Source organism: Neovison vison, chromosome 6 (genome assembly GCF_020171115.1).
Source record: "Neovison vison isolate M4711 chromosome 6, ASM_NN_V1, whole genome shotgun sequence".
Lineage (NCBI taxonomy): Eukaryota > Metazoa > Chordata > Mammalia > Carnivora > Mustelidae > Neogale > Neogale vison.
In genome coordinates, this window is record NC_058096.1 from 202843915 (window position 1) to 202870272 (window position 26358).

The 26358-nt window shown below is 40.9% G+C and overlaps 1 protein-coding gene across 1 annotated transcript in view; it reads left to right on the forward strand.

Moving 5' to 3' along the window:
* The first annotated feature begins 3762 nt into the window (after window positions 1-3762).
* NEK4 (NIMA related kinase 4) overlaps window positions 3763-26358 on the forward strand; it is a 34330-nt gene continuing 11734 nt past the window's right edge. Inside the window, exons 1-14 of the mRNA XM_044253402.1 lie at window positions 3763-4029; window positions 5822-6088; window positions 7728-7925; window positions 8328-8435; window positions 9821-9975; window positions 11759-11900; window positions 14024-14428; window positions 18490-18639; window positions 19166-19312; window positions 19994-20060; window positions 20836-20945; window positions 22052-22140; window positions 23573-23778; window positions 24230-24363. Coding sequence (XP_044109337.1) covers window positions 3937-4029; window positions 5822-6088; window positions 7728-7925; window positions 8328-8435; window positions 9821-9975; window positions 11759-11900; window positions 14024-14428; window positions 18490-18639; window positions 19166-19312; window positions 19994-20060; window positions 20836-20945; window positions 22052-22140; window positions 23573-23778; window positions 24230-24363 — 2271 coding nt within the window. The 5' untranslated portion in view covers window positions 3763-3936. The remainder of the gene's footprint in view (window positions 4030-5821; window positions 6089-7727; window positions 7926-8327; window positions 8436-9820; window positions 9976-11758; window positions 11901-14023; window positions 14429-18489; window positions 18640-19165; window positions 19313-19993; window positions 20061-20835; window positions 20946-22051; window positions 22141-23572; window positions 23779-24229; window positions 24364-26358) is intronic.

Sequence of the window (26358 nt, forward strand, 5' to 3'; positions counted from 1 at the left end):
AAAAACGTTGATCTGCTTGAGATGTTTCCCTGTCTTACACATTTCCAGGTCCTGAGTGGTCTGGCTCCTGCTGACCCCTCCATCTCACTCAGCCATGCCTGCCCCCCTTGGGTCTCAACTTCAGCCACACAGATTTTTTTCCGATCTGTATAGGCAGGTGCTCTTTCACTCATTCATTCGTCAGCCCCCCTTCGTCATCCATTCACACCTGCTGTGCACCAGGCCCACGTCAGCTGCTGGGGTTGGGGTCTTGAAGTAGACAGGGCTGGCCCGGTGCTGAGTTCACCCTGAACTGCAGAGATGAAGTCACAAAATAAGTCCATTGAGCCTTACCATATATGCTCCCTTCACCTGAAAAAAGTTTTCCTGCAAACTTCAGTTCAAGGAATGGTAGCTCGGGACAACCTCCCTTGGATGCCCGGCCTGGGGCTGGTGACACTGACTTCAGTTGGCAAGGTTAACACAGTAGCATGCTTCATTGATTAATGATCACCTCTCTCTTCAACTGTAAGTCCTACGGGGGAAGGACTTTGTCTAGTTCAGTTTGTGCCTCCAGGGGAGGGCACTAGCCTTGTGCTATGCAGGCTCACATTAAATGCCTATAGAATGAATGATAGGCTTAAAGAGGAGCAAGTTGCAGGAGGTAAAAAGCAGGGAGCAAAGTACAGAACCTTGGAGAAACTCAAACCTGAGAGAATCAGGAGAAGTCAAAAGAAGAGGAGTAGACAGGAGGAGCAGGAGAACCAGAATTAAGTTGTAGAAACCAAGAAAGGTTTCCCCTATCAAGGGGAAGAGGGATGGATGGAGACGAAAAATGCATCTCGGGAATCTGAGTCATTTTCCAGGAAGCTCTCTTGATGGTATGTGGGGCCAGGTAACTATAGGGATTTTAGGAGCAGCGAGCTGTAAGCCTTCTAGAATGTTGTTTTGAATGTTGACCAATGAAAGACAAAATTGCAAACTGCAAAACAAAATATATATGTTTATTTGGGGTGTTAGGGATTGCAATCCAGGAGGCACAGGTTCCACCAAAACAAAAGACAAGCTCTGAAGAGACAAAGGAATTGGCGGTTTTTAAAGAAGAAAGAGGCCATTTACATCAGTTTTTTTGAACAAAATGTGATCAGTGCTGGTATAGTTTTAGTTGTACTAACCTATATGTGATTGATTGTCAGGGCTAGTGTTAGGCAGAAAGTCCATTTATGTCCCTTTTGCCATGTAGCTGATGCCTTGGCTTTTAGCTGAGTTCAGCAAAAATTCTGAGAATTTGAGACAGAAACCATGAATAAACTCCATTTCCTCAACAACCTCAATGTCCTCCTGGCTCCATTTTAAAGAACCCTGTTAGCAATGCTGACTGCAATTTATTCTCTCTGTTAGCACGAGTTTCTTTACTTCCCAGAGACTCGGTTTCTTTAACTGTAAAATGAGGATGACAATAGTACCAGCTTCACAGGGTTGATGTAAGGATTAAAGAAACTAAAGTACTTGTCTGTAAGAGGGGGATGGGGATTAACTGGGGAAAAAAACATGTATTAACTTTCTGGGGGCAATAGTATTATTAAAAAAGAAACAACAAGCCCCAGAGGGAGACATATCCCCCCTCACCCAGCCCCCAACAGCAAACCAAGACTTAATTACAGTTTCAACCAACCCAAGAATGTGACCTTCTAACAGTCAGTCTGAAATTTCCTGATCAGTACTAGTGAGATAATCTGTACAATTAAAAATGCTGCCATTCTCTTTCCCACAAAAAAGGAGAAGATGCCCTGGCCTGAAACTTTCAGTAATAACTAAAAGTTATTTCTTCTCTCTCTCCCTCTCTCTCTCTCTCTCTTTTTCAAGTAATAATTTCCTTGCCTTGCTTTCCTTCCAGTAAAAACTTTCCATTTTAAACAACTCCTTAGAGTATCTCTCTACTTGCTAGCCAGGATGCTGCTGGATTCATGAATCACTTAATAAAGTTGATCAGATCTTCAAATTTACTTGGTTGAATTTCTGTTCTTTAACATTTCCATTCTCAACAGGGGCGATATTGCCCCCAATGGGGCAAAAATTGGTTCTTGGATGTAGACAAATCTTGTATTTCAAAGGGATGGATTTCAGATCCTTGAGAAAGACACACCTGGGTCCTGGGAGATACACACCTATCTATCTAATAGGGACATTGGAAGGATTTACAGTTGTGAGGTCTTTTAGGTAAATGCTCTAGGAGAGGGAAGGGAAATGTCAGTTGGATCAAACGATGAACTCTCTTGAGAGCTATGAGCTTTCACATACGGGTCTTTTAAGGAGAGTTCTCCCATGGACACTGACTTAATACCTTAAGCTGTTAAAAATCAAGGACAGACACTTCTCCAATCAAGACATACAAATGGCTATCAGACACATGAAAAAATGTTCATCATCACTAGCCCTCAGGAAGTTTCAAATTAAAACCACATTGAGATATCACCTTACACCAATTAGAATGGCCAAAATTAACAAAACAGGAAACAACATGTGTTGGAGAGGATGTGGAGAAAGGGGAACCCTCTTACACTGTTGGTGGGAATGCAAGTTGGTGCAGCCTCTTTGGAGAACAGTGTGGAGATTCCTCAAGAAATTAAAAATAGAACTTCCCTATGACCCTGCAATTGCACTCCTGGGTATTTACCCCAAAGATACAGATGTCGTGAAAAGAAGAGTCATCTGTACCCCAATGTTTATAGCAGCAATGGTCATGGTTGCCAAACTATGGAAAGAACCAAGATGCCCTTCAACGGACGAATGGATAAGGAAGATGTGGTCCATATACACTATGGAGTATTATGCCTCCATCAGGAAGGATGAATACCCAACTTTTGTAGCAACATGGACGGGACTGGAAGAGATTATGCTGAGTGAAATAAGTCAAACTGAGAGAGTCAGTTATCATATGGTTTCACTTATTTGTGGAGCATAACAAATATCATGGAGGACAAGGGGTGTTAGGAGAAGGGAGTTGGGGTAAATTGGAAGGGGAGGTGAATCATGAGAAACTATGGACTCTGAAAAACAATCTGAGGGGTTTGAAGTGGCGGGCGGGGGGTGGGGGGGGAGACGTTGGGGTACCAGGCGGTGGGTATTATAGAGGGCACGGATTGCATGGAGCACTGGGTGTGGTGAAAAAAATAATGAATACTGTTTTTCTGAAAATAAATTAATTAATTTAATAAAAAATCAAGCAAGAATTCGGTCAAGTCATAGTGCAGGGGGTTGGACGGTTATGAGAGTACTTTGCATTTCTTAATGCACAAGCTGAAGCTTTTAGGGGTGAAGTGTAGTGGTATGCGGATTACTAGATGCATACGTTAACCATTGTGTGATAAAGCCAATAAAACCCATGTTACTTGTAGACTCTAGTCTTGTCATCCCTCGATTAGAATGGGAGCCTTGGGAGGAGAGGGAATTTGTCGGTCTGGCACATGGTAGGAGGTTAATAAAGTTATTTGTAAAATGTAAAATGACGAATTTTACATTCGTCAACTGAGATCAACTACGTGCTCAACACGTGGAAGCTTCCACTATTTTATTGTGCCCGGCAACCCGGAAGTTCTCGGCGCTGGAACTGAGGCTGAAGGTGCGCGCCCTAAGTCCAGCGGAGTCGCTCTGGCCTCCCTGAGCCTGAGCTCTATGGCGGGTCCTCCTAGATGGCGGAACCGCTCTGGCCGCCCAGCGCTTCGGCTTTGTGGTGGATGCTTCCGGTCCGTGGGAGCATGCGCGGAACTGCGCTAGCCGGGATCGCTATGGCAGCGGCCTCGCTGTGGGCCCAGCCTCCGAGCTCGCGTCTGGGCCAGACAGTCTCAGCAGCCGCCAGCACCGCGGCCTCTTGGGCATGAGCGGGGTCTCCCGCCGCGGCCCGCGACCCTGGCCGCCGCTGCCGCCGCATCCCAGCTTTGGGCGGGCGCCGGGAACATGCCCCTGGCCGCCTACTGCTACCTTCGGGTCGTGGGCAGGGGCAGCTACGGGGAGGTGACGCTCGTGAGGCACCGGCGGGACGGCAGGCAGGTCGGCGGGGTTGGGGCCCGGCAGGGGGTGGAGGGCAGGTAGCGATATGCCGAGGCCGCCGTCCAAAGGCTGGGCTGCGGGTGGTCTGAAGGGGACTCACCTCGGATGTCACTTCAGGGAAACCGTCCCATGCCACCAAGACTAGGCCAGGCCTTACTGTAATATGCGCCCCTAACTCCCTGTAGTTCTCCTTGGTATTAATTGTTACCCTTGATCTACACACCTTCTCGGCTCTTGACAACTCTGTCAGGTCATTCATTTCCACAATCTAACACAGCGCCTGGCGGGTATTACTCTTCGGAGGAAGGGCCGCGTACATCCGACCCGGAGACTACAGGACTCACTTAAAACCCATCACCTTCCCGCCAGACCTTTCCCGGTCCCCATTTCTGTGAGTAGCACCACCAGCCGTCCAGTTGCCCAAACCGGACACACCCAAGGGTCATTCTTGACACACACCACTGCCCCCATTCATCTGTCCACTAAGCCAACAGGCCTCTTCTGTCTCCACTGGTATCACTGCAGTCCAGGACATCATCCTCTTTAGCTGAGCTGGGGCGGTGGCCTCCACGGATCCTCCCCTGCCGCCTGGCTCCCTCTTCAATCCATCACTTTCATTGCCTTCTCAGTGATCCTTCTAAAACTTACAGCTAATGTTGTCACTCCTGTCTTTAAAGCCCTTTATCCCATGACCCTCAGGATGATGAGCCAGTTCTTTTTTTTTTTTTTAATTTTTTTTTAAAAGATTTTATTTATTTATTTGACAGAGAGAAATCACAAGTAGACGGAGAGGCAGGCAGAGAGAGAGAGAGGGAAGCAGGCTCCCTGCCGAGCAGAGAGCCCGATGCGGGGGGACTCGATCCCAGGACCCTGAGATCATGACCTGAGCCGAAGGCAGCGGCTTAACTCACTGAGCCACCCAGGTGCCCCGATGAGCCAGTTCTTTAAAATGGTTTTTGAGTAGGGTGACCATATAATGTGTCGCACCAACTGGGACAGTTTCGAAACTGAGAGGAGGTGCTATTAATAATTACACCAGGACAGTGGCAGTGCCCCCAGATAAGCTGAAAAGAGATGTCCCAAGTATAAGGCCCGCTAGCCTATTCTGCCTGATGTCAGGTGTTGGTAGCTCTGCCTAGAACACAAGCTTAGGTATAAGGGATTTATTCAGTAGCAGTAAGGGGATGAGATGGGAGTGTCAATGAATTTTTGAGTGGAGGATGGAATATTGATGGTGGTAAGAGTCCCTCACACTTGAGCAGTAGTTTATATTTTACAAAACACATTTATATATATATTATATATATATATATATATATGCTTTTGATTAATGGATTGTATAGACTGTTCATTGGTCATAAGCAATGTAATTAGGTGTTAGGGGATATTGATTTTTTTTTAAGTGGAATAATTTTTTTTTTTAGATTTTATTATTTATTTGACACAGAGGGTTGTCTGTTAACATGGACTCATTTTTTAGCCATTAATGAAATGGTAAAATGCAGGTGGAAAGTATAATAAATTCTTTGTGATCCTCCAGGCTGTTGTAAGTCTAAGCTGTTGAAAATATCAGTAAATTATAATTTACAAATCTTTACAAATTACAAATCTTACAAAAGACTTACACCCCTTTCCCCCAGTTTTGTGCTTTGTGAATAACAAAATGAATAGGCTATCTGACGGGCTCCAGGAGGTTGGTTTTGAGGACAGTCAGGAGAACCCTTAAATATTCTGAACGTATAAAACTGTATGCTTATTTGCACATTGTAAAATCAACGTGTTTTCACTGTAGTATGTCATCAAAAAGCTGAACCTCCGAAATGCCTCCAGCCGAGAGCGACGAGCCGCTGAACAGGAAGCTCAGCTCTTGTCTCAGTTGAAGCACCCTAATATTGTCACCTACAAGGAGTCGTGGGAGGGAGGTGACGGTCTGCTGTACATCGTCATGGGCTTTTGCGAAGGAGGTGATCTGTACCGAAAGCTCAAAGAACAGAAGGGGCAGCTTCTGCCTGAGAGTCAGGTGGTGGAATGGTTTGTTCAGATCGCCATGGCTCTGCAGGTACTGTCCAGACACAGCATTCCACTTGCTCCAGGGTGACAGGGGGATGGCAAGTGGATTTTAGGAAAATCCTTCCCCAAAGCTTACATGAAAAAAATGTATTTAAAAAAAAAACCCATTTATGAAGTGGACCTAGGCCCTCTTGCTATTAGAATTGTTTCTGAATGAATGATGTCTATATTGAAGTAGATGTGGATTTCAGTTTGCAAGGGATACCAGTTCTCTGTTCATTTAATATTTATACCAAAATCAATTCTAAGGGTCCTGAGTTGACAAAGCAAAAAATGACCATGTCTGTTATCAACTGGTCAGCTGTGTCATACTGGAAGGTGGTTGGGCTAATTAACATGCTTGAACTGTGGGGATATGGGCTTTAACTCCACTGTGGCAGAATGAGTGGAAATACAAAACATGTCTGTGTTTGAATATACACACATTCAAATGTGAGACTGTTTGTGGAATACCACTCTGGAACTGGGCAGACTTGTCCAGAATGGATTGACCTTGTGTAAATTTTAAGATCTGCTGTCTAACTGTTGGTGGGAATGCAAGCTGGTGCAGCCACTCTGGAAAACAGGGTGGAGGTTCCTCAAAAAGTTGAAGACAGAGCTATCCTATGACCCAGCAATTGCACTACTGAGTATTTACTCTAAAGATACAAATGTAGTGATCCGAAGGGGCGTGTGCACCCCAATGTTTATAGCAATGTTTATAGCAGCCATGTCTGCAACAGCCAAACTATGGAAGGAACCTAGATGTCCATCAACAGATGAATGGGTAAAGAAGATGTGATGTATATATATACAATGGAATACTATAGAGCCATCAAAAGAAACGAAATCTTGCCATTTGCAATGATGTGGATGGAACTAGAGGGTATTATGCTGAGCGAAATAAGTCAATCAGAGAAAGACAATTATCGTATGATCTCTCTGATATGAGGAATTTGAGAGGGAGGGTGGGGGTTGTGGGGGTAGGGAAGGAAAAAAGGAAACAAGATGGGATTGGGAGGGAGACAAACCATAATAGAGTATTAATCTCACAAAACAAACTGGGGATTGCTGGGGGTTGGGGGGAATAGGGATAGGGTGGCTGGGTTATGGACACTGGGGAGGGTATGTGCTGTGGTGAGTGCTGTGAACTGTGTAAGCCTGACGATTCACAGCCCTGTACCTCTGGGGCAAATAATAATTACATGTTAATAAAAATAATTTCAAAAAATAATATGCTGACTAAATAAAAGTGATCTTGTTATAGTTGGAAATATTATTAAGCTCAAGATTTCATGAGTCTGAGGGGACTGTGCATATGACTCTGTACAAGTTGTCTTCCTCCCTTCAGGGGGAGTTTGTAAGTGTATTTTTAACTGGATCCGTTTAATGCTAAATGGTGAAATTGTCAAGGTACCAAGCAACAGTTGTGAAGGATACTGGTGCAAATTAATGCATGGAACTAAATTTCCTGCTTTGGAAAGTTGTAAATCCCACTGTTTATTTAGAGATGATAGAACAGTAGTGTTTTGATATTTAGATGACTGAGACGCTTTGACTTGTGCAATTGTTGATGTTGTGTAAGAAGTCAAGAATAAGTAAGTAGATAAGTGTTTTTATGTTTAATGAAGTTTTATTTCTCTCCTCAGTATTTACATGAAAAACATATCCTTCACCGAGATCTGAAAACTCAAAATGTCTTCCTAACAAGAACAAACATCATCAAAGTGGGTGACCTAGGAATTGCTCGAGTGTTAGAGAACCACTGTGACATGGCTAGCACCCTCATTGGCACACCCTACTACATGAGCCCCGAATTGTTTTCAAACAAACCTTACAACTATAAGGTAGGATTGAGTTGCATATGCCAGCTCACCCTGTCTCTAGGACAGTATAACTTCAGAACCCATCAGATAGAAAGTCAGAGGGATTCTCTGTGAATTGGCTTAAGAAAAATGTTGTCTGTTGCTTGGTTTTTCTTGAGATTATTTATTTGTTTATTTGAGAGAGAGAGAGCACGCACCAGCATGGGGAGAGGGAGAAGTACGCTCCAGGTGAGCAGGGAGGCCGATGTGGGGCTCCATCCCAGGACTCTGGGATCATGACCTGAGCTGAAGGCAGATGTTAACTGCCTGAGCCACCCAGGCGCCCTGAAAACATTTTTTGTTTTGTTTTGTTTTGTTTTGTTTTCAGAGGAAAAATGGCATAGGCATTCTGACATTTGATTATTTCCTATTTTTCTTTTCTAGTCTGATGTTTGGGCACTAGGATGCTGTGTTTATGAAATGGCCACCTTGAAGCATGCTTTCAATGCAAAAGACATGAATTCTTTAGTTTATCGGATTATTGAAGGAAAGGTAAAGACTATTCTGAAATTAATTTTTTTTAATATTTTAAGCAAGGTTAATTTAATGCAGCTTTGTAAGTAGCTATTGGCAAAAATGAGTCATCCTTGATGTCAGGTAGATAGGTAAGAATGTAAGCCCCTTCCATGGGGAAGGTTGAACTAGAAAGAGAAGGGATTGATCGTATTTCAATATTAATTTGTAAAGGTGGCTTAATGGTTCTGAAAAATTGGCTTTCTGAAAACCATCGCCTTTTAACCACAGGATGTTCAGGTGCCCTGAGAGTATATTCATAGCTTCCCCTGACCCGCTGTGGTTAAATGAGCCCCATCTAAAAGGAGTCCGCTCTGGGCAACGTATCCATTCCATTCCCAGCTTGCTCAGTACCTGGTGATTGGAAGACATTTTGCAATGATGTAAAATAATAATGATGATGATGATGATGATGATGATGATGATAAGTCTACTCTTTGAGGGTGATGCTCCTTTGATAATCACAATTACAAGTAGCCCATTAAGAGCTGCACAAAGCAATGTGCATGGTAGAGACACCAGAGCAACCACGTGTATATGTTACTTCCATGAGGCTAGCTGTCCTCTGCAGTGTTAGTTATCCACACACCATTAAATTTCAAAGCCGTAAACTACCTACTGATTTTAATATGCCAAGACTCATTTTCTTAATTTCAAAATATTGAAAAACACAAAAAAAGTAAAATGTACCCATAATTCTACTACTTAAGACTCAAACAAGAAAGGAGTAAATTCCCGTCTTTTTAAAATTCTTTTCTCCCCTCTGGAGATCGCCATTGCTAGGAATTTTGTGCGTATCCTTCCTAGCGTTTTCCTGTCTGTATATATATATATATATATCAGTCTGGGTGTATATATGCACATATACACACAGGTGCTTTTAAAGAGTAACTGAGATGGAATCAGGCAGTACGTATTAGTATACAGCTTGATTTTTTTTGCTTAATATACGTGGGACATCTTTGTAGTTTGATAGCTGTCATATTTTTTAAGAAGCTGCCTAGCATTTTATTAGAAGGCTGTACCATAGGCTATGCTATAGCTAGACATTTAAGTTGTTTCCAGTCGTTTACTACTGCAAGAACAAGGCTGCAGTGAATATCCTGGTACATAAGTCTTTAGGAACCCGTGGTCTTATTTTTGAAGGAGACAGTCCTCAAATGGGACTGCTGGTTTAAAGGATCTACTTTTACAGTCTCACAGCTTGCTGCTATGACCAGGACATTAGCAAGATTGCTGTATGCTGGCTCTTTTCTGGTTCTGTGTATGATGACTTTAAAGAGATATTGGGAAACGTCTACTTTTTCCTTATACTTTGCCTCACAAGACCAGACTCGTAATTGTGATATTATTTCTCTTTGTAGCTGCCACCAATGCCAAAAGATTATAGCCCAGAGCTGGCAGAACTGATAAGAACAATGCTGAGCAAAAGGCCTGAAGAAAGACCCTCTGTGAGGAGCATCCTGAGGCAGCCTTACATAAAGCGCCAGATCTCTCTGTTTCTGGAGGCCACAAAGGCGTAAGATGCTTCCTTGCAAATAGGTGGCTAAATAGTTGAATAAAAGAAGGTAGCTTCTAATTATACATTTATAAAAAATTTTTAAAAAATTATAAAAAGTGGGGCGCCTGGGTGGCTCAGTGGGTTAAGCCGCTGCCTTCGGCTCAGGTCATGATCTTGGGGTCCTGGGATCGAGTCCCACATCGGGCTCTCTGCTCAGCGGGGAGCCTGCTTCTCTCTCTCTCTCTCTCTCTCTCTCTCTCTCTGCCAGCCTCTCTGCTACCTGTGATCTCTCTCTGTCAAATAAATAAATAAAATATTTAAAAAAAATTATAAAAAGTAAAAGAAAAAGAAGGTAGCTTCTATAATTCTCATATGAGAATTTATGGTGAAGTTTTATTTATTTATTTATTCTGAGAGAGAGAGAGAAGGGAGGAGGGGCAGAGGAAGAGGGAGAGAAAATCTGAAGCAGTCTCCATACCCAGTGCAGACCCCGACATGGGGCTCGATCTCATGACCCTGAGGTCATGACCTTAGCTGGAATCAAGAGTCAGATGCTTAACTGATTGAGCCAACCAGGTGCCCCTTTGGTGAGTTTTTTTAAAACATGAAGGAAAATTGCATGATTAGGGCATGTTTGAGGTTTATGTAATTGCTAAAATCAGAAATCTAGAAAACCAGCTAGAGAATCACTTTAACATTCCTCAGAGGGTTCCAAGACACATTAAGTATGATTGTTTCAAAAGGATATATGTTTTAGAAAGCACATGAAAATGAATTATCTAGGAAGCCTGTTATATGTTATGTACACTGTGAGAGTCACATTTAAAAATCAAGCGCTCAAATTTCTGAGAGCTTACCTAAGTTTCCCTCTTCACTCATAGTTCTCAAGAGAAAAGTTTATTTCTTTGACTTGCAGGGGTTACCTTCACTAAACAGCTCTTCCATGATCTAAGAGTGATGTGATCTCTACCTTGTGACATGTTAGATTTAAGAGCAATACTAGACAGGCCCCAGGGGATAAAGATAAACCATCTTTTTATTTACACTGTCTATAGTTTGCACCAAACAGACCTTTGGCCTTCTACAGACTCGGTCTCATGCTCCTCTTAAATTCTCCAGAGGGTAAGTTAGCTCAGTTGTAGAAAAGTCACACTAAAGGAGTTGGGAATATTAATCCTGTACTCTTTTATTCTGTAAGTCCAGGCTGAGCACAGCCATCATTCTTGCTGTCCAACTTGGCAAAGCAGTTGTGGTATAATTACAAACATGTGAAACTTGAAAATTATGCTGGTTCTTCTGTACATGAGGTAATTTCTCATTGGTTTTTCATGGTGGAATAATCTTGTATTTACAGACAAGTTGCAGAGATTGTACAGAGAGTTTCTGTACACCCCTCCCCCAGCTCCTCCTGTCATAGACATCTTACATTACCGTGGTGCGTTTGTCAGAACCACGAAAACCACATCAGTACCTGACTGTTGACTAAACTCCAGACTTTATTTGGCTCTCACCGATATTTCTACTAATGGCCTTTTTCTCTTCTAGGGTCCAATCCAGGATACCACATTGCATTCAGTCCTCCCTAATCAACCGAGTCTCTCACTTTCTTGGTTTTTCATGACCTTGATTGGTTTTGAGGAGTACTAGTCAAGTGTTTTGCAGAACGCCCCCTGGTTTTTAGAAAACTATTTTCTCTTAAGTGGAACAGTTTTTATAATATACACATGCATTTCCCAGATATGTGAAAACTTCTCATCTTCACTTTATTGATAATAATTTTTTTTTCTTCTTCCTCATAAAGAAAAACCTCCAAAAGTAATATTAAAAATGGTGACTCTAAATCAAAGCCCACTACTGCAGTGGTCTCTGGAAATGCTGAATCAAGTCATAAAGCCGTTTCCCTCCAGCCACACTCTTCTGAGGGCTCCAAGACATATGGAATGGTATGTATTTTAAAAACCATGGAAGTGATAGCTTATTTAAGCAGGTTATATGACATGATGTTAGCCATTTTGTAGTGGAACCATTCATTGTGTTTAGTGCCTTCCCAGTTTGTGCAGCCATCACCTCTATCTTGTTCCAAAACATTCCACGTCACTGCGAAAGGAAACCCCAGACCTGTTATATGTTATGTACTCATCCTTATGTTAAGTAATCATCCTCATTCTCTCCTCCACCTGACCTCTGGAAACTACCAACGTGTGTTCTGTCTCTGTGGGTTTGCCTGTTCTGAGTATTTCATGTAAAAAGAATCATAGTATGTGACCTTTCATGTCTGGCTGCTTTCACTGAGCAGGACATTTCAGAGGTAGCATGTGTCAGTTCTCTATCTGTTTTTATTTCTGAGTAATACTCCACTGTACATATGCACCACAGTTTGCTTTTCCATTTATTCATTGGTGGATATTGAGTTATTTCCACCTTCTGGCTGTTGGTATGAAAATTTGGGTACAAAAAAAAAAAAGAAAGAAAATTTGGGTACAAGTCTTTGGGTCCCTGTTTTCAGTTTTTTGGGATATATACCTAGGAGTGGAATTGCTGGGTCATGTGGTAATTCTATATTTACTTTCTGAGGAACCAACATACTGCTTTCCAGAGGGGTTGCATTTTACTTTCCCACCAGCTAATGCACAAGAGCTCTGGTTTCTCTATAATTTCACCAACTTGTCATTTTCTACTTTTCTGATTCTAGCCATCCTGCTGGATATGAAGCGGTATTTCGTGTAGTTTTGACTTCCATTTCCCTAATGACTAACAATATAGCATCTTCCCATAAGCTTCCCATAAGGCCATTTGTATTCCTTCTCTGGAGAAATGTCTGTTAAGCACTTTGGCCATTTTTTAGTTGGTTTTTTAATATTTTTGTCATTTAGTTCTAAGAGTTCTTTCTATAGTCTGGAGAGTAGATCCTTATCAGATACATGATTTACAAATATTTCTTCTTATGCTGTAGGTTGGCTTGTCACTTTCTTGATAATGTCCCTTTATGCATAAAAGCTTTTAATTTTGATAAAGCCCAAATTATCTGTTTTTTCTTACGTTGCTTATGCTTTTGGTGTCATATCTAAGAATTCCTTGCCAATTCCAAGTTCATGATGATGTATGCCTGTGTTTTTTTCTAGGAGTTTTATAATTTCAGCTCATATTTAAGTGGTTGATTCATTTTTTAAATTTTAAGATTGATTAATTTTAAAAATGAAAAATGAATTTAAATTCATTAAAAATTTTTTTTTTAATTTTTAAGAATTTGCTTAAAAATATTTATTTATTTTGGAGAGAGAGAGAGAGAGCATGAGCAGGAGGGACAGAGGGAGAGAGAATCTCAAGCAGGCTCCACACTGAGTGCAGAGCCTTATGCTTGGCTCAGCCCCACAACCCTGAGATCACAACCTAAGCTGAAACCATGAGTCAGATGCTTAACCAACTGTGCCACCGAGGTGCCCCAGAATTTGCCATTTTGAGCCACCTCTAAGCCTACAGTTTAGTGGCCTTAACTACTCTCACAATATTGTGCAACCATCACCAGTATCTCCCAAAACTCTTTCATCATTCCAAGTAAACTCTGTACTCATTAAGCAATAGTTCCCCATTCCTCCTGTTCCCAGGCCCTGGTAACCTCTAATCTACTTTCTGTCTCTATGAGTTTGGTTCTAGATGAGTGGAATCATACAGTATGTCCTTTTGTGTCTGGCTTATTTCATTTAGCATGTTTTTAAGGTTCATCCATGTTGTAGCATGTATCAGTACTCCATTCCTTTATATGGCTGAGTAATATTTCAGTGTTATGTGTATATCATATTTTGTGTATCCCTTCATCTGCTAATGGACATTTAGGTCATTTCCACCTTTTGTCCAGTGTGAATAATGCTGCCGTAAATCATTGGTGAGCAATTACCTGTTTGAGTCCCTACTTTCAGTTCTTAGGGATATTTACCTAGGAGTGAGATTGCCAGATCATATGGTGATTCTGTGTTTAACTTTCTGAGGAACCTGCTGTACCTTTTTTGAGTTGATTTTGTATGGTGTGAGGAGTGCTATAATAAGTTGGAAGCATATTTTCACTCAGGGTGAAGACAAATGTTTGTCCCAGGAGAAACCCATAGTCATTGCCCCCTTGAAGACACCAGCAAGTCTGAAAGGCCACACCTGCAAACCAGACGTGAGCAATACCTCAGAATCATTAGCCACAATCAGTAAAGTGAATATTGACATCTTACCTGCAGAAAGAAGGGATTCCCTGAGCGCCAGCTTAGTTCAGGAGAATCAGCCAAGACACTTAGATGCTGTTCATGAGCTAGAAGGTAACCACAGTATTTCTCAAGTGAAGGAGAAGCTGCAGGATGGCACTAAGCCCAGTCCTCAACCCGGAAACCTGACTCCCACATGGTCCTCTGATGATGTCACTGGGGAAGGGAATGACCCAGTGAGACCTCTGCAGCCCCTCAACAAAGACCAGAAGCCGAGAGACCAGGTGAGTGATATGCATGAGGTGCCGGTTTCAGAAAGAAAATGGAAAGTGCAGTTACAAAGATATGAGTTGTGTTGTTCATTGGGTTCTACTTGGCATTTTAGGAAAATCAGTTAGTCTGTGTGCCATTTTAAATTTGTAGAAACCAAAGGATAGGACCCGCAGGATTCTTAGACACCTTGTGCCCCCCATCATAGGGTATCTGGTGGAAGCATGCTCTTTTTATGTTTTCTTCCATTTCTTTGTCACTCTTCCTTAGGTTTCCAGATGGAAGGGTAGTTCCACCAAGTAGGTAACATCACATTTCTTCTTGCACTTGGAAAGTTAGTGCTTGATCTTACTTCTTAAGGAATAAAAAAAAAAAGTATTTTATGTGTTGGAACCAAAGGGGAAGGAAGAAAAGAAAAGGAAAGGAACAAAAGGATTTTGATACTAAGAGACTGTTCTGAGTAAATTTAAAGGTTAACTTCTACTTGAATTTAGACAGAAGCGTAAGTTAGATGAAATATGGCAATAGCTGAGAATTAGAGAGAAAGCCAGAACATTTGGTGACCTTTTCATTTTTATATGTAAAATATTCTAAAAATATATTTAAGATGTATATTTTAACTATTTTTATAATCTGTGCTAAAATATTTAAATTTGATATATTAAACATATCTTTGTGTTTGATATCTCTATATGACATATAAAAACTATTTTATACAAATATATTCAAAAAATTTTTTATTTATTTGAGAGAGAGAGAGCACACACAAGCAGGGGGGGCAGCAGGCAGAGGGAGAAGCAGCAGCAGGCTCCCTACTCAGTGGGGAGCCAGACATGGAGCTTGGTCCTAGGACCCTGGTATCATGGCCTGAGCCAAAGGCAGGCGCTTAACCAGCTGAGCCACCCAGGCGCCCCTATATCCAAATGTTTTAAGTAAGTTTTTGTTCTTATGGAAAAGTCAAAGTAAAGCCATTGGATTGAAACTTTCTTTGGACACTGGAATTCTTAGTACTTTGTGGATAAAACTATGTGTGTGCTGCTTGTTCTGCTTGACTCTCAAATTACATTCAGATTCATGTCTTTCATTTTTTTCTGTTTATTTTTCTATTTTTAAAATACCGATTCAGTGGTTTTCAGTGTATTTGTAGGGTTGTACAGTCATCACGTCTAATTCCAGAACATTTCCATATCTTAAAGAGAAACCCCATACCCACTAATAATAGCCCATTGCTCCTTGCCCCCAGCCCCTGGCAACCATTGTCTGTATGGATTTGCCTGTTCTGGGCATGTCATGTACAGGCATACCTCAGAGAAACTGCAGTTTCAAATACAGGTCACCACTATAGAGCAGATATTGCAATAAAGGTTATCAAATTTAAATTTTGGTTTCCCAATGCATGTAAGAGTTACATTAAGGCTATAGCCTAACCACTGTCTGAGCTTTCAGCACATCACGATCTGTGTGCTGGTGGAAGGTCTTGCCCTGAGGTGGATTGTTGCCCACTGATCAGGGTGGTGGTTGCTGAAGGCTGGGGTGGCTGAGGCAATTTCTTTCAACAGGACGACAGTGAAGTTTGCCGCATCTGTTGACGCTTCCTTTTACTTAAACACTTAGAAGCCATTGTAGCATTATTAATTGGCCTAATTTTAATATTGTTGTGTCTCAAGGAATAAGAAGGCCTGAGGAGAGATGGAGAGATGGGGAACAGCCAGTCAGTAGAGCGTCAGAACACACACATTTGTCAATTAAGTTCTCCATCTTTTATGAATCTTTGTGGTTTTCCCAAACAATTACAATAGTAACATCAGCCATCACTGATTACAGATCACCATAACAAATGCAGTACTATTGAAAATGTTTGAAACATTGTGAGAAGTACTAAAATGTGACACTGAGACATAAAGTCAGCAGATGCTGTTGGAAAAATGGCACTGATAGACTTGCTCGTTGCAGGGTTGCCACAAACTTTTCCATTTGTAAAAAAAACAAACACACAATTGTCTGTGAAGCATAATAAAGTGGAGCACAGTAAAATGAGGTATGCCTGTAAAAATTTGTGGCCTTTTGTGGCAGCTTCTTTTCTTAGCATGATGTTTTCAAGGTTTACTCATGTTGTAGCATCTACTAGTATTGCATTCCTTTAAAATTTTTTTTTACCTTTTTTAAGGAATTTTTTTTTTGAAGATTTTATTTGTTTATTAGAGAGCAAGAGAGAACATGAACGGGGGGAGGGGTAGAGGGAGAAGCAGACTTTCCGCTGAATAGGGAGCCTGATGCAGGACTCGATCTCAGGAGCCTGGGATCCTGACTTGAGCTGAAGGCAGATGCTAAATTGTCTGAGCCCCCCAGGGACCCCTGCATTCCTTCTTAAATTGCCAAATAAATTCACTGTATGTGTACACCATGTTTTATTACCCATTCATCAGTTCGTGAACATTTGGGTTGTTTTCACTTTTTAGTCACTATGGATAATGCTATTATGAGCATTCTTTATTGTTGTTGTTGTTCCTGTTATGAACACTCTTATACTAGCTTGTGTGTGGACATGTTTTCAGTTCTCTTGGATATATACTCTATGATTGGAATTGCTGGGTCATATGGTAACTCTATGTTTAACTTTTTGAGGAACTCTAGGACTGTTTTCCACAGCAACTACATCATTTTACTTCCCAACAATATGTGAGAGTTGCAGTTTCTCCTCATCCTCACCAGTACTTCCTATTTTCTGGTTTTTTGATTCTAGCTATCCTAATGAGTGTGAAATTTATCTTACTTTGGTTTGGATTTGCATTCCCTGATAACTAATGATGTTGAGCACCTTTTCATGTGCTTATTGGCCATTTGTATACCTGCTTTAGGAAATATCTATTCAGATCTTTCCCCCCCCCCCCGAAGATTTTGTGTATGTATTTATTTGAAAGGGTGAGTGTGCAGGCTGGGGGAGGAGCAGAAGGAGAGAGAGAATCTCAAGCTGACTCCATGTGGAGCATGGGACTCTATCTCATGACCCTGTGATCATGACCTGAGCCAAAATCAAGAGTTGGCTGCCTAATTGACTGAGCTACCCAGGCACCCCAGAAAATAAGTTTTTTTTTTTTGTTTTTTTTTTAATGTAAATCGACGGGGCATCTCGGTGGCTCAGTGGATTAAGCCTCTGCCTTCAGCTCAGGTCGTGATCTCAGAGTCCTGGATCGAGCCCCGCATCAGGTTCTCTGCTGAGCAGGGAGCCTGCTTCCCCTCTCTCTCTATCTGCCTCTCTGCCTACTTGTGATCTCTCTCACTCTCTGTCAAATAAATAAATAAAATCATTTTTTAAAAATGTAAATTAAAAAAGTAAATAAAAAATATCAGTAGTCTCAGGTTAATAACAATCTGAGTAATTTAATTAAACTAATTATTTAGTTGGGGGGGCACCTTGGTGGCTCAGATGGTTAGGTGTCTGCCTTTGGTTTGGGTCATGATCTCCAGGTCCTGGGGTTGGGCTCCTGGCTCAGTAGGGGTCTGCTTCTCCCTCTCCCTTTGCCTCTCCCCCTGCTCATGTGTCTTTGTCTGTATCTCTTTGTCTCAAATGAACAAAGATCTTTATTTAATCTTCATTAAATATCTTTTTTAAATCTTTAAAAATATATGTAATTATTTATTTGGGGTCACCTGTGTGGTGCAGTTTGTTAAGTGTCCAGCTCTTGGTTTTGGCTCAGGTTGCGATTGTAAGTTGGAGCCCTGCCTCAGGCTCTGCACTGAGCCTGGAGCCCTCTTGGGATTCTCTGCCCCTCCTGTTCATTCCCCACACCCCCCCATTCTGTCTGTCTCTCTAAAATAAATTTAAAAATCTTTTAAAAAAAGTAAGTACTTATTTTATTTGGGAGAAGAGAAAAAAAGCCAGAATATGTGGGTAACTGATGTCAGCGCTTTGTTTTTGCCTGTCAGCACTGCAAATGAGCATGCATTTTGAGAAAGACATTCCTCCTTCTCATTTCCAGTTATAATTTTATAATAGTTTGGCCATTTGGAAGTTCAAAAGACTATTTCATTATTCTGTTTTCTTTTTTGTTTGTTTCATTTTATTATTTTTAAGGATCAAGTTCCTGGTGAATGTGTTACAGAAAAACCAGACAGAACCCAACCGGGTTTAAAGCCACAGAGCTCCTGCTCTGAGCCTTCCCTTTCTCGACAGCGACGACAGAAGAAAAGAGAACAGCCCGAGCACAGTGGGGAAGAGAGACAGGTCAGTAGAGAGCTCTGTGGAGTAAGTCATTGTTCTGCAGCTTGGGAAATAGACTTCATTTAGAAGGATTAGCAGTTGCTTGAAAGAAATGCAGGGAGCATGTGGAGGGGGGTGGCAATGGGGAGATGCTATTAGTTTTCAAATCTCAGTGAGTTGGAAACAGAGTAAAGATTTTATCTTCCCCAGCAAAAATGGACAGGTCATCTTGAGAGTTCAGGGAACAAGCTAACAAGAGTAGATCTTTGATCCCTCCTGTGTTACACTGATGAAAAATTTCTCCCTCTACATAAAATCCTGTCGACACCTTTTTTGAAGTGACTTTCACGAGCACCCTCTCTGTAAGCTTCTTAGATGGTCGTTCACTTTTGGCAGAATTTCTTTTCAATAAACCTCAATATTTTGAAGTTTTTGAGAACAAACCATTAACAAATACAGAGGAGGCTTATTGGTGGGGGAACTTTGGAGGTGGCTGTATAGGAAATTGATCATTTCCCACTTCCCCCTTTTTTAATTATTTAAATTCCAGGAGGCTGCTCCTCGACTTTTGCCTTCTCTTCCCATTGTTGGAAAAATGGATGTCACATTAACACAAAAAGATGCTGAAAACCAAAGAGGAGTGGCCATTGGGTCTGCTGCAAGCTGTTCGAGGAGCAGGGAGGTGCCTTCATCAAAGGTTTGCGGGAGTGTATATTGGATTTTTTCCCAACCCTATAAAACTTTTTGGTTGTAAAAATCCTGCATATGTTGTGAAGTTTTATATCAAAACATCTTAGCCGGGGCACCTGGGTGGCTCAGTCGGTTGCATATCTGCCTTCAGGTCAGGTTGTGTTCCCAGGGTCCTGGGATTGAGCCCTGAGTTGGGCTTCCTGCTCAGTGGGGAGCCTGCTTCTTTTCTCCCTCTGCGTGCTGCTCCCCCTGCTTATGCGAACTCTCTCTCTGTCAAATAAATAAATAAAATCCTCAAAACAAAACAAAACAAAACACCTTAACCCCACTTTTTGCCAAACAGCTTAGAGAACAAATTTGTGATTCTCAGCAGAAGCTTTTATTGAAATGGATGGAATCTGTAGTTCCAGGGATGGTCACTTCCACTTAATTAAGAAAACTAAGTACATTCTGAATGTGAGAAATGCAAAATTTTCCATTTGCCCTTCCGAAAATGAGTACTTACCAGAAATGAGGGTTGTGATCATTCCTAGCTAGTAGTTGTGACCGTGATGTGAATTGGTTTCAAGCAGATACTCCTTAAAGACCTGTGCAGGGCCTGTCCTGTAGTGCTGGATGACACATCAGACATTGCAGCTGTTATAAAAAATAGTGAGTAGGAGTGAAAGTAACTTTCTCTCTTTAAAAGGATCGACCATTATCAGCAAGAGAGAGGAGACGACTGAAGCAGTCACAGGAAGAGGTGTTTCCCTCAGGTAAAGCTTTCTCTTTCCTTCTTCTGTTGGAGGTTGTTGGTTTGGCTTATGGATATAACATTGGTTTTGACTGTGAGGTGTGAGGAATTTTCAGCATCAGTGATCCATGGGGGAAATTTTTGAAGATTTTTTGGAAAATCTTGGAAGATTTTTTGGAAGAATTTTTGAAATTTCTTGGGCCTTTGAAAAGAATCAGCATAGGTTGTTGGGTCTGGAACTTGTGTATCAGAGGAAGAGGATAGTAAAAAGAGATCAAGAGAGCTTTGAGTGGCATTAACTCCGGAGAGATTTCAGACAGGAAATGGAGTGAGTGTTTAATGTGTTTCTGTGTTCAGATTCTGCTGGTCAGGAAGCACTGTCTTCTCGGGAATAGAGGAACAAAGCTGGGAGAATGGTGTTGCCCTGGGTCAAAGGCCGCGATCATTCTTATTACTATAAAGACAGTACTAGCAGATTCTATTTATTGAGTGCTGACTCTGTCTCAAGCATTATGGGCAGCACTTTAAGAGCATTATCTCATCTTCTGTTTATGGTAACTCTCAAAGGTAGGTAGCATTGTCTGCATTTTGCAGCTGAGGAAACTGAGGCTTGGAGAGGTTACATAACTTGACCAGGGTCACAGTACTGATGGACCTAGAACTATGGTTTAAAATGAGGTGTCAGACACTGGAGTAATGATGAATATGCTGAGTTACCTCTAGGCTGGCACTTACTGTAAAGCCCTCTTCTGAGGCCAGCCCACCACAAACAACTGCTGTGGTGCCCGCTTTTTCAGGCCCTTCAGTGAGGAGAGCTTCTCTGAGTGCATCAGGGCCAGGGAAACCACAAGAAGAAGGCCAGCGTGCCCCTGCCCGATGGTTGTCTCCTGACTGCCCTGTGGCTCAGGTATGTTACACAGTCCCATGGAAAAGGGGGACGGGTTGGCATCTGGCAAGCCTGATACAGTAAACCTCATAAATGCCAGCTCCGTTGATTTCTGGGACAGCACTGCCTGAAGTTACACTTTTTCACTCCTGATAAGAAAAAGAACTGGTGAATAATAACTAAAAAGGTTATTTTTGCTCCATTAAAGGAATGAGTTTTTAGGTACTCTTATAAGCAGTTGGTAGCTTAGTTACTATCTTTTTTAGGTAGTCTTTACAGCAGCAGGACTTCCCAAGGGTTTCCACTAGGCAACATTTTGCTTATAATGCTGTGCAATGAATATACCCGCCTGCCTGGCCAAATTTGAGTCTCATTTGCTTATCTTTGCCCAGTTTCCTGTTTGTGTCGGAGTTCCTCGCCTAGGGAGGATGCAGGGGCAGCATCTAGTGGCTGAATGGGTAGTTGCAAGGTTTCCAACCCATGTTCATGTTCTGTCTAATGATACCCAGGGAATAACTATCCGTTTTTCTGTATTGCAGTTTCTGACATTATTTCTAGGAACATATAATTATTTTAAAAAGATAGAAACTTCCTGCTCTTGCAAATAAGGAAGATTTGTTGCTTTAACAGTATTCTCTGAGTAAGTTGCTTCACTAATCAAGATACTCCTCTCTATCTTCCAGAATTGTAAGGTTTGCATGTAATTAAATCAAGCAATCCTTTAAGGTATTTTAACAAAAAGTCTCAGTTATAAGCAAACTGAGGTTGCTTTTATTGAGGTGGCATTTTATCTAGCCTAAAACTCCTTAGGTTACTAGCCCTCTGCTTAGGAGTGGAGTACCAGAACTCTTCATGTGCTGTCTTCTGGAAAGGACATTTTTTCATAGCTGAGACTTCCCAGGGCCTTGTAAAACTTTACCTTAATGTTCTTCAGGGTTCACTTGTGAATTTTATGGGTGAATTGGGACATTGTTTAGGTAAAGTAACTTCAACTTTTAGATTATTAGTTTCTTTGGTTAAATCAGACCCAGGTGCACACGGTATCTAGACATTGCATGTAAGAATGTTGCGTGTATTATGTTCTGGTTGTGTTGTCATGTGGAATTCTGTTTTTCCAAACATTAAAGGAAAGGAAACTCATCCACTGTCTGTCTGAGGATGAATTAAGTTCTTCTACAAGTTCAACTGATAAGTCAGATGGGGATTCCAAGGAACGGTAAGGTTCTTATTTTCTATCTCTTTTCATAAACAATTTCTACTTTGATTAGTCTTAAACGTGTATTTAGACCTGTAGTGCTGTCATTAATAATCTATAAATGGGTTTTGGTACATGTTAGAGCTAAAACTAATGAACACATCTCTTCTAATGAACACATCTGATTTCATTCAGAATTCTTACAGAATATCTTCTTAGATCTATGGTTTATAGTTTCATCAGATTTGCAAAAATTTTGACTGTTACTTTTTGGAATTTTTTTGGACTCCCTCTTGCCTTCTAGAGGATTCTAAGTACATAAATACTAGATTGTTTAAAGTTGTCCTATAGCTCACTGATGGCGTTCCTGTTTTTTAGACTTCTTTTCTGTTTCATTTTTCATAGATTCTACTGCTATTTTTTTGGGTTCACTAATGTTTTCTTCTACAGCATCTAGTCTGCTTATCCTATCTCATGTATTCAACACAGTGTATTTTTTAATTTCCAGGAGTTCTATTTGGGTCTTTTTGTAACTTCCGTGCCTCTCCTTAATATGTTAATGCATTCTTCTACCTTGGAAATGTGGAACATATTTATAATAACCACTTTAATGTCCTTATCTACAAATTCTGTCACTAGTATCACTCTTGGGTCTGTTTCTATTACCTGATTTTTTTTCCTCTTCATAAATGTGTTTTATTTTCCTGCTTCCTTTCATGTCTGATATTTTTGAATGATGCCAGACATTGTCAATTTTATCTCATTGGGGGCTGAGATATTTTTTGTATTGCTTTAAATATTCTTTTTTTTTTAAAGATTTTATTTTTATTTATTTGACAGAGATCACAAGTAGGCAGAGAGGCAGGCAGAGAGAGAGGAAGGGAAGCAGGCTCCCTGCTGAGCATAGAGCCTGATGTGGGGCTCGATCCCAGGACCCTGGGATCATGACCTGAGCCGAAGGAAGAGGCTTTAACCCATTGAGCCACCCAGGCGCCCCATGCTTTAAATATTCTTAAACTTTGTACTTAAAAATAGTTGGGCAGAATTTATACATAGAACCTGGGACTACTTTCTGGTCTCTCTTTTCTAAGATTTCACTCTCACTTTCTAATGGCTATGGTTGTCTTGAACTCTGTCCTTCGGTTTTGCAGGCCAGAAAGATTGGGTTTTCTGTTGTATTTTAGCAGCCTATGGCCTGCCCTTAGGCTCTAAGATGTTGATGCCCCTCTAGAACCTGCCTACAGGTTTTGTACATTCTCCATTGTCTTCACATCCTAGATTTTTGTATTTTGTTGAGTATTTATACTTATTAATGGAAGCGTCTCTATAATAGCTTACTTAGTTATTTAGAAGCAGAGCTTCCTAAATGTTTTGTATCTAATTTTTTAATGAAAAATTCTCATAAAGCCAATGAAATCACAGGGGAGTGGGGAATTATTATTTTTTTCCCCAGGAAAGGTCATACAAATGAAATGAGTGACTTGGTGCAGTTGATGACTCAAACCCTAAAATTGGAGTCTAAAGAGAGCTATGAAGATCTTCTGTTTCCAGAACCAGTGTCAGAATTTAAACTTCATCGGAAGTACCGGGATACGCTGATACTTCATGGGAAAGTTGCAGAAGAAGCTGAGGATCTTCATTTTAAAGAGCTACCTTCTGGTGATCAGTTTATTCTTTTACAGCAAACTGGAGAGCATGCTTTTTGGAGAAATGTGTCACACCAAGAAGATAATGCTCCCCCAATTTTTTTCTTTTTTATTATTTTATTGTTTGGATAGCTTGATAAAAGGCATATCTTGTTTTATGCAGCAAGTTGTGTTCCTGAAAAGCTGCATTCTTTAAATAAATATAAATGCATATTTGGATTTTTCATGTGGCTCTTCCTGAAATTAGACAGTTGTGGATTTTAGATTTAGGAGGTGGTAATGAGACATGAGGCATAAGTTTATATATACATTTGCCATCATTAAAAATACATGAAGTTATTAAATCCAATTCTTGTCAAAGTGAAAAGAATCTTAAAATGACAACTTTAAAAAAAAAAAAAAAACTTCATGCTGCAGTGGTGAAAGTATTTATTTTTTTCCTGTTTTTGTTAATTGCTTTTTAGCTGTCATGCCAGGTTCTGAAAAAATCAGAAGAATAGTTGAAGTTTTGAGAGCTGATGTAATCCAGGGCCTGGGGATTCAGCTTTTAGAACAGGTGTATGATCTTTTGGAAGAAGAAGATGAATTGGAGAGAGAGGTGAGTGTCCCATTAGCTGTAACAGCTGCTTATGCTATGGAATTTTTTTTTTTTTTTTAAGATTTTTATTTATTTATTTATTTGACAGAGATCATAAGCAGGCAGAGAGGCAGGCAGAGAGAGAGAGAAGCAGGCTCCCTACTGAGCAGAGAGCCTGATAACAGGGCTCAATCCCAGGACCCTGAGATCATGACCTGAGCCAAAGGCAGAGGCTTAACCCACTGAGCCACCCAGGCACCCCACTATGGAATTCTTTTTAATAGACTTTTGAAATACAATTAACATACTGTACATTTCACCCATTTAAAGTGTACCATTCAGTGGTTTTTAGTATGTTGACAGAGTTGTACAGCCATTACCACAACCAGTGTTAGAACATTTAATACCCCCAAAAGAGACTCTGTACTCATCACTCTCCATTGTCTACTAAGTCCTCTACCCTTAAGCAACCACTGATATTTCGATGTCTGTATATCTGCCTATTCTGGACATTTCATTTAAATGGACTCATACAAAACCTGTGGTCTTTTGTGATTGCCTTCTTGCAGTTAGCATAATGTTTTCAAGATTCATATGTGTTGTAACATAGATCACATTCTTCATTGTTTTATATGGTCAGATAATATTCCATTATATGGCCATACCACATGTTGTTTATCTGTTCTCTTGATTGTTCCTGTGCTCCTGAGGCCATTGCTCTTCCTATTTTCCCAGGGCTAGTTCCTAATTGGGTCATTTGCATTACATCGCACCTGCCTTATGGAAACTTTCAGAGTAGTGCCTGAACAAACATTTTTTGACTAGGGTTATACTTCAGAAATATTTTATTTCTAGTTTTTTGGTGATAATAATAACAACAACAGTAAAGCCTTAAATTCCTGGAAATACAGTTGGTTCTCCACCAGTTTATTTATTTTTTTAAAAAGATTTTATTTACTTATTTGACAGAGATACAGAGAGAGAGGGAACACAAGCAGGGGGAGTGGGAGAGGGAGAAGCAGGCTTTCCACTGAGCAGGGAGCTCAGTGCAGGGCTCGATCCCAGAACCCTGGGATCATGACCTGAACGGAAGGCAAATGCTTAATGACTGAGCCACTCAGGTGCCCTATTTTTATTGTTTTTGTTACATTGTCTCATTTTATTCAGATACCAGTCTAAAAACACATGGTCTAAGAACACTCAAACCAAGTGTAGATAGATGTTAAAGACAGGTCTTTAAACATCATAGCCAGTGATGTCACCCTTGACTATGATCTCACCAACATAAAACTACATCCACACCTCAGTGGCCACCAAACCATTCAGCAGAGCTTCCTTAACTGTGAGTTGTTGGAAGCTAATAGTTTGAACACTCTTGGTTATTTTTTTCCAGCTCTGAATAGCTGTAAGACTCTCAGCAGTGATCAGTTGAAAGAACCAGCTCAACCTTGGCATACTGCCAAAATGTGGCCAAAGCTTTGAGTAAGTTGCTGTAGTGCTAGGGCCTTCCTGCAAGGTTATGAACAGACTGAGCCATGTTCCAGGTTGGAAAGTCTGTTATCCTGGATGGCTGCTGAATATCACTTCTCCAGCAATTTAATAATAAATGGTACCTAAGTGTTGTTTTAATTTTTTATTTTAAAATAATTTTAGGGGCGCCTGGGTGGCTCGGTGGGTTAAGCCTCTGCCGTCGGCTCAGATCATGGTCTTAGGGTCCTGGGATCGAGACCCGCATCAGGCTCTCTGCTCAACGGGGAGCCTGCTTCCCCCTCTCTCTCTGCCTGCCTCTCTGCCTACTTATGATCTCTCTCTCTTGTCAAATAAATAAAATCTTTAAAAATAAAATAAAATAATTTTAGACTAATATAAAGCTGCAGAAAGGGTATAAAGAATTCCTCAATATTCCTCATCTGTATTTCCTGATATTACTATTCTGCCACTTTTGCTTCATTATTCTCTTTCTCCATATGTATAATTATTTTTCTATCCATTTGTGAGAATATCTGTCCACCCCCA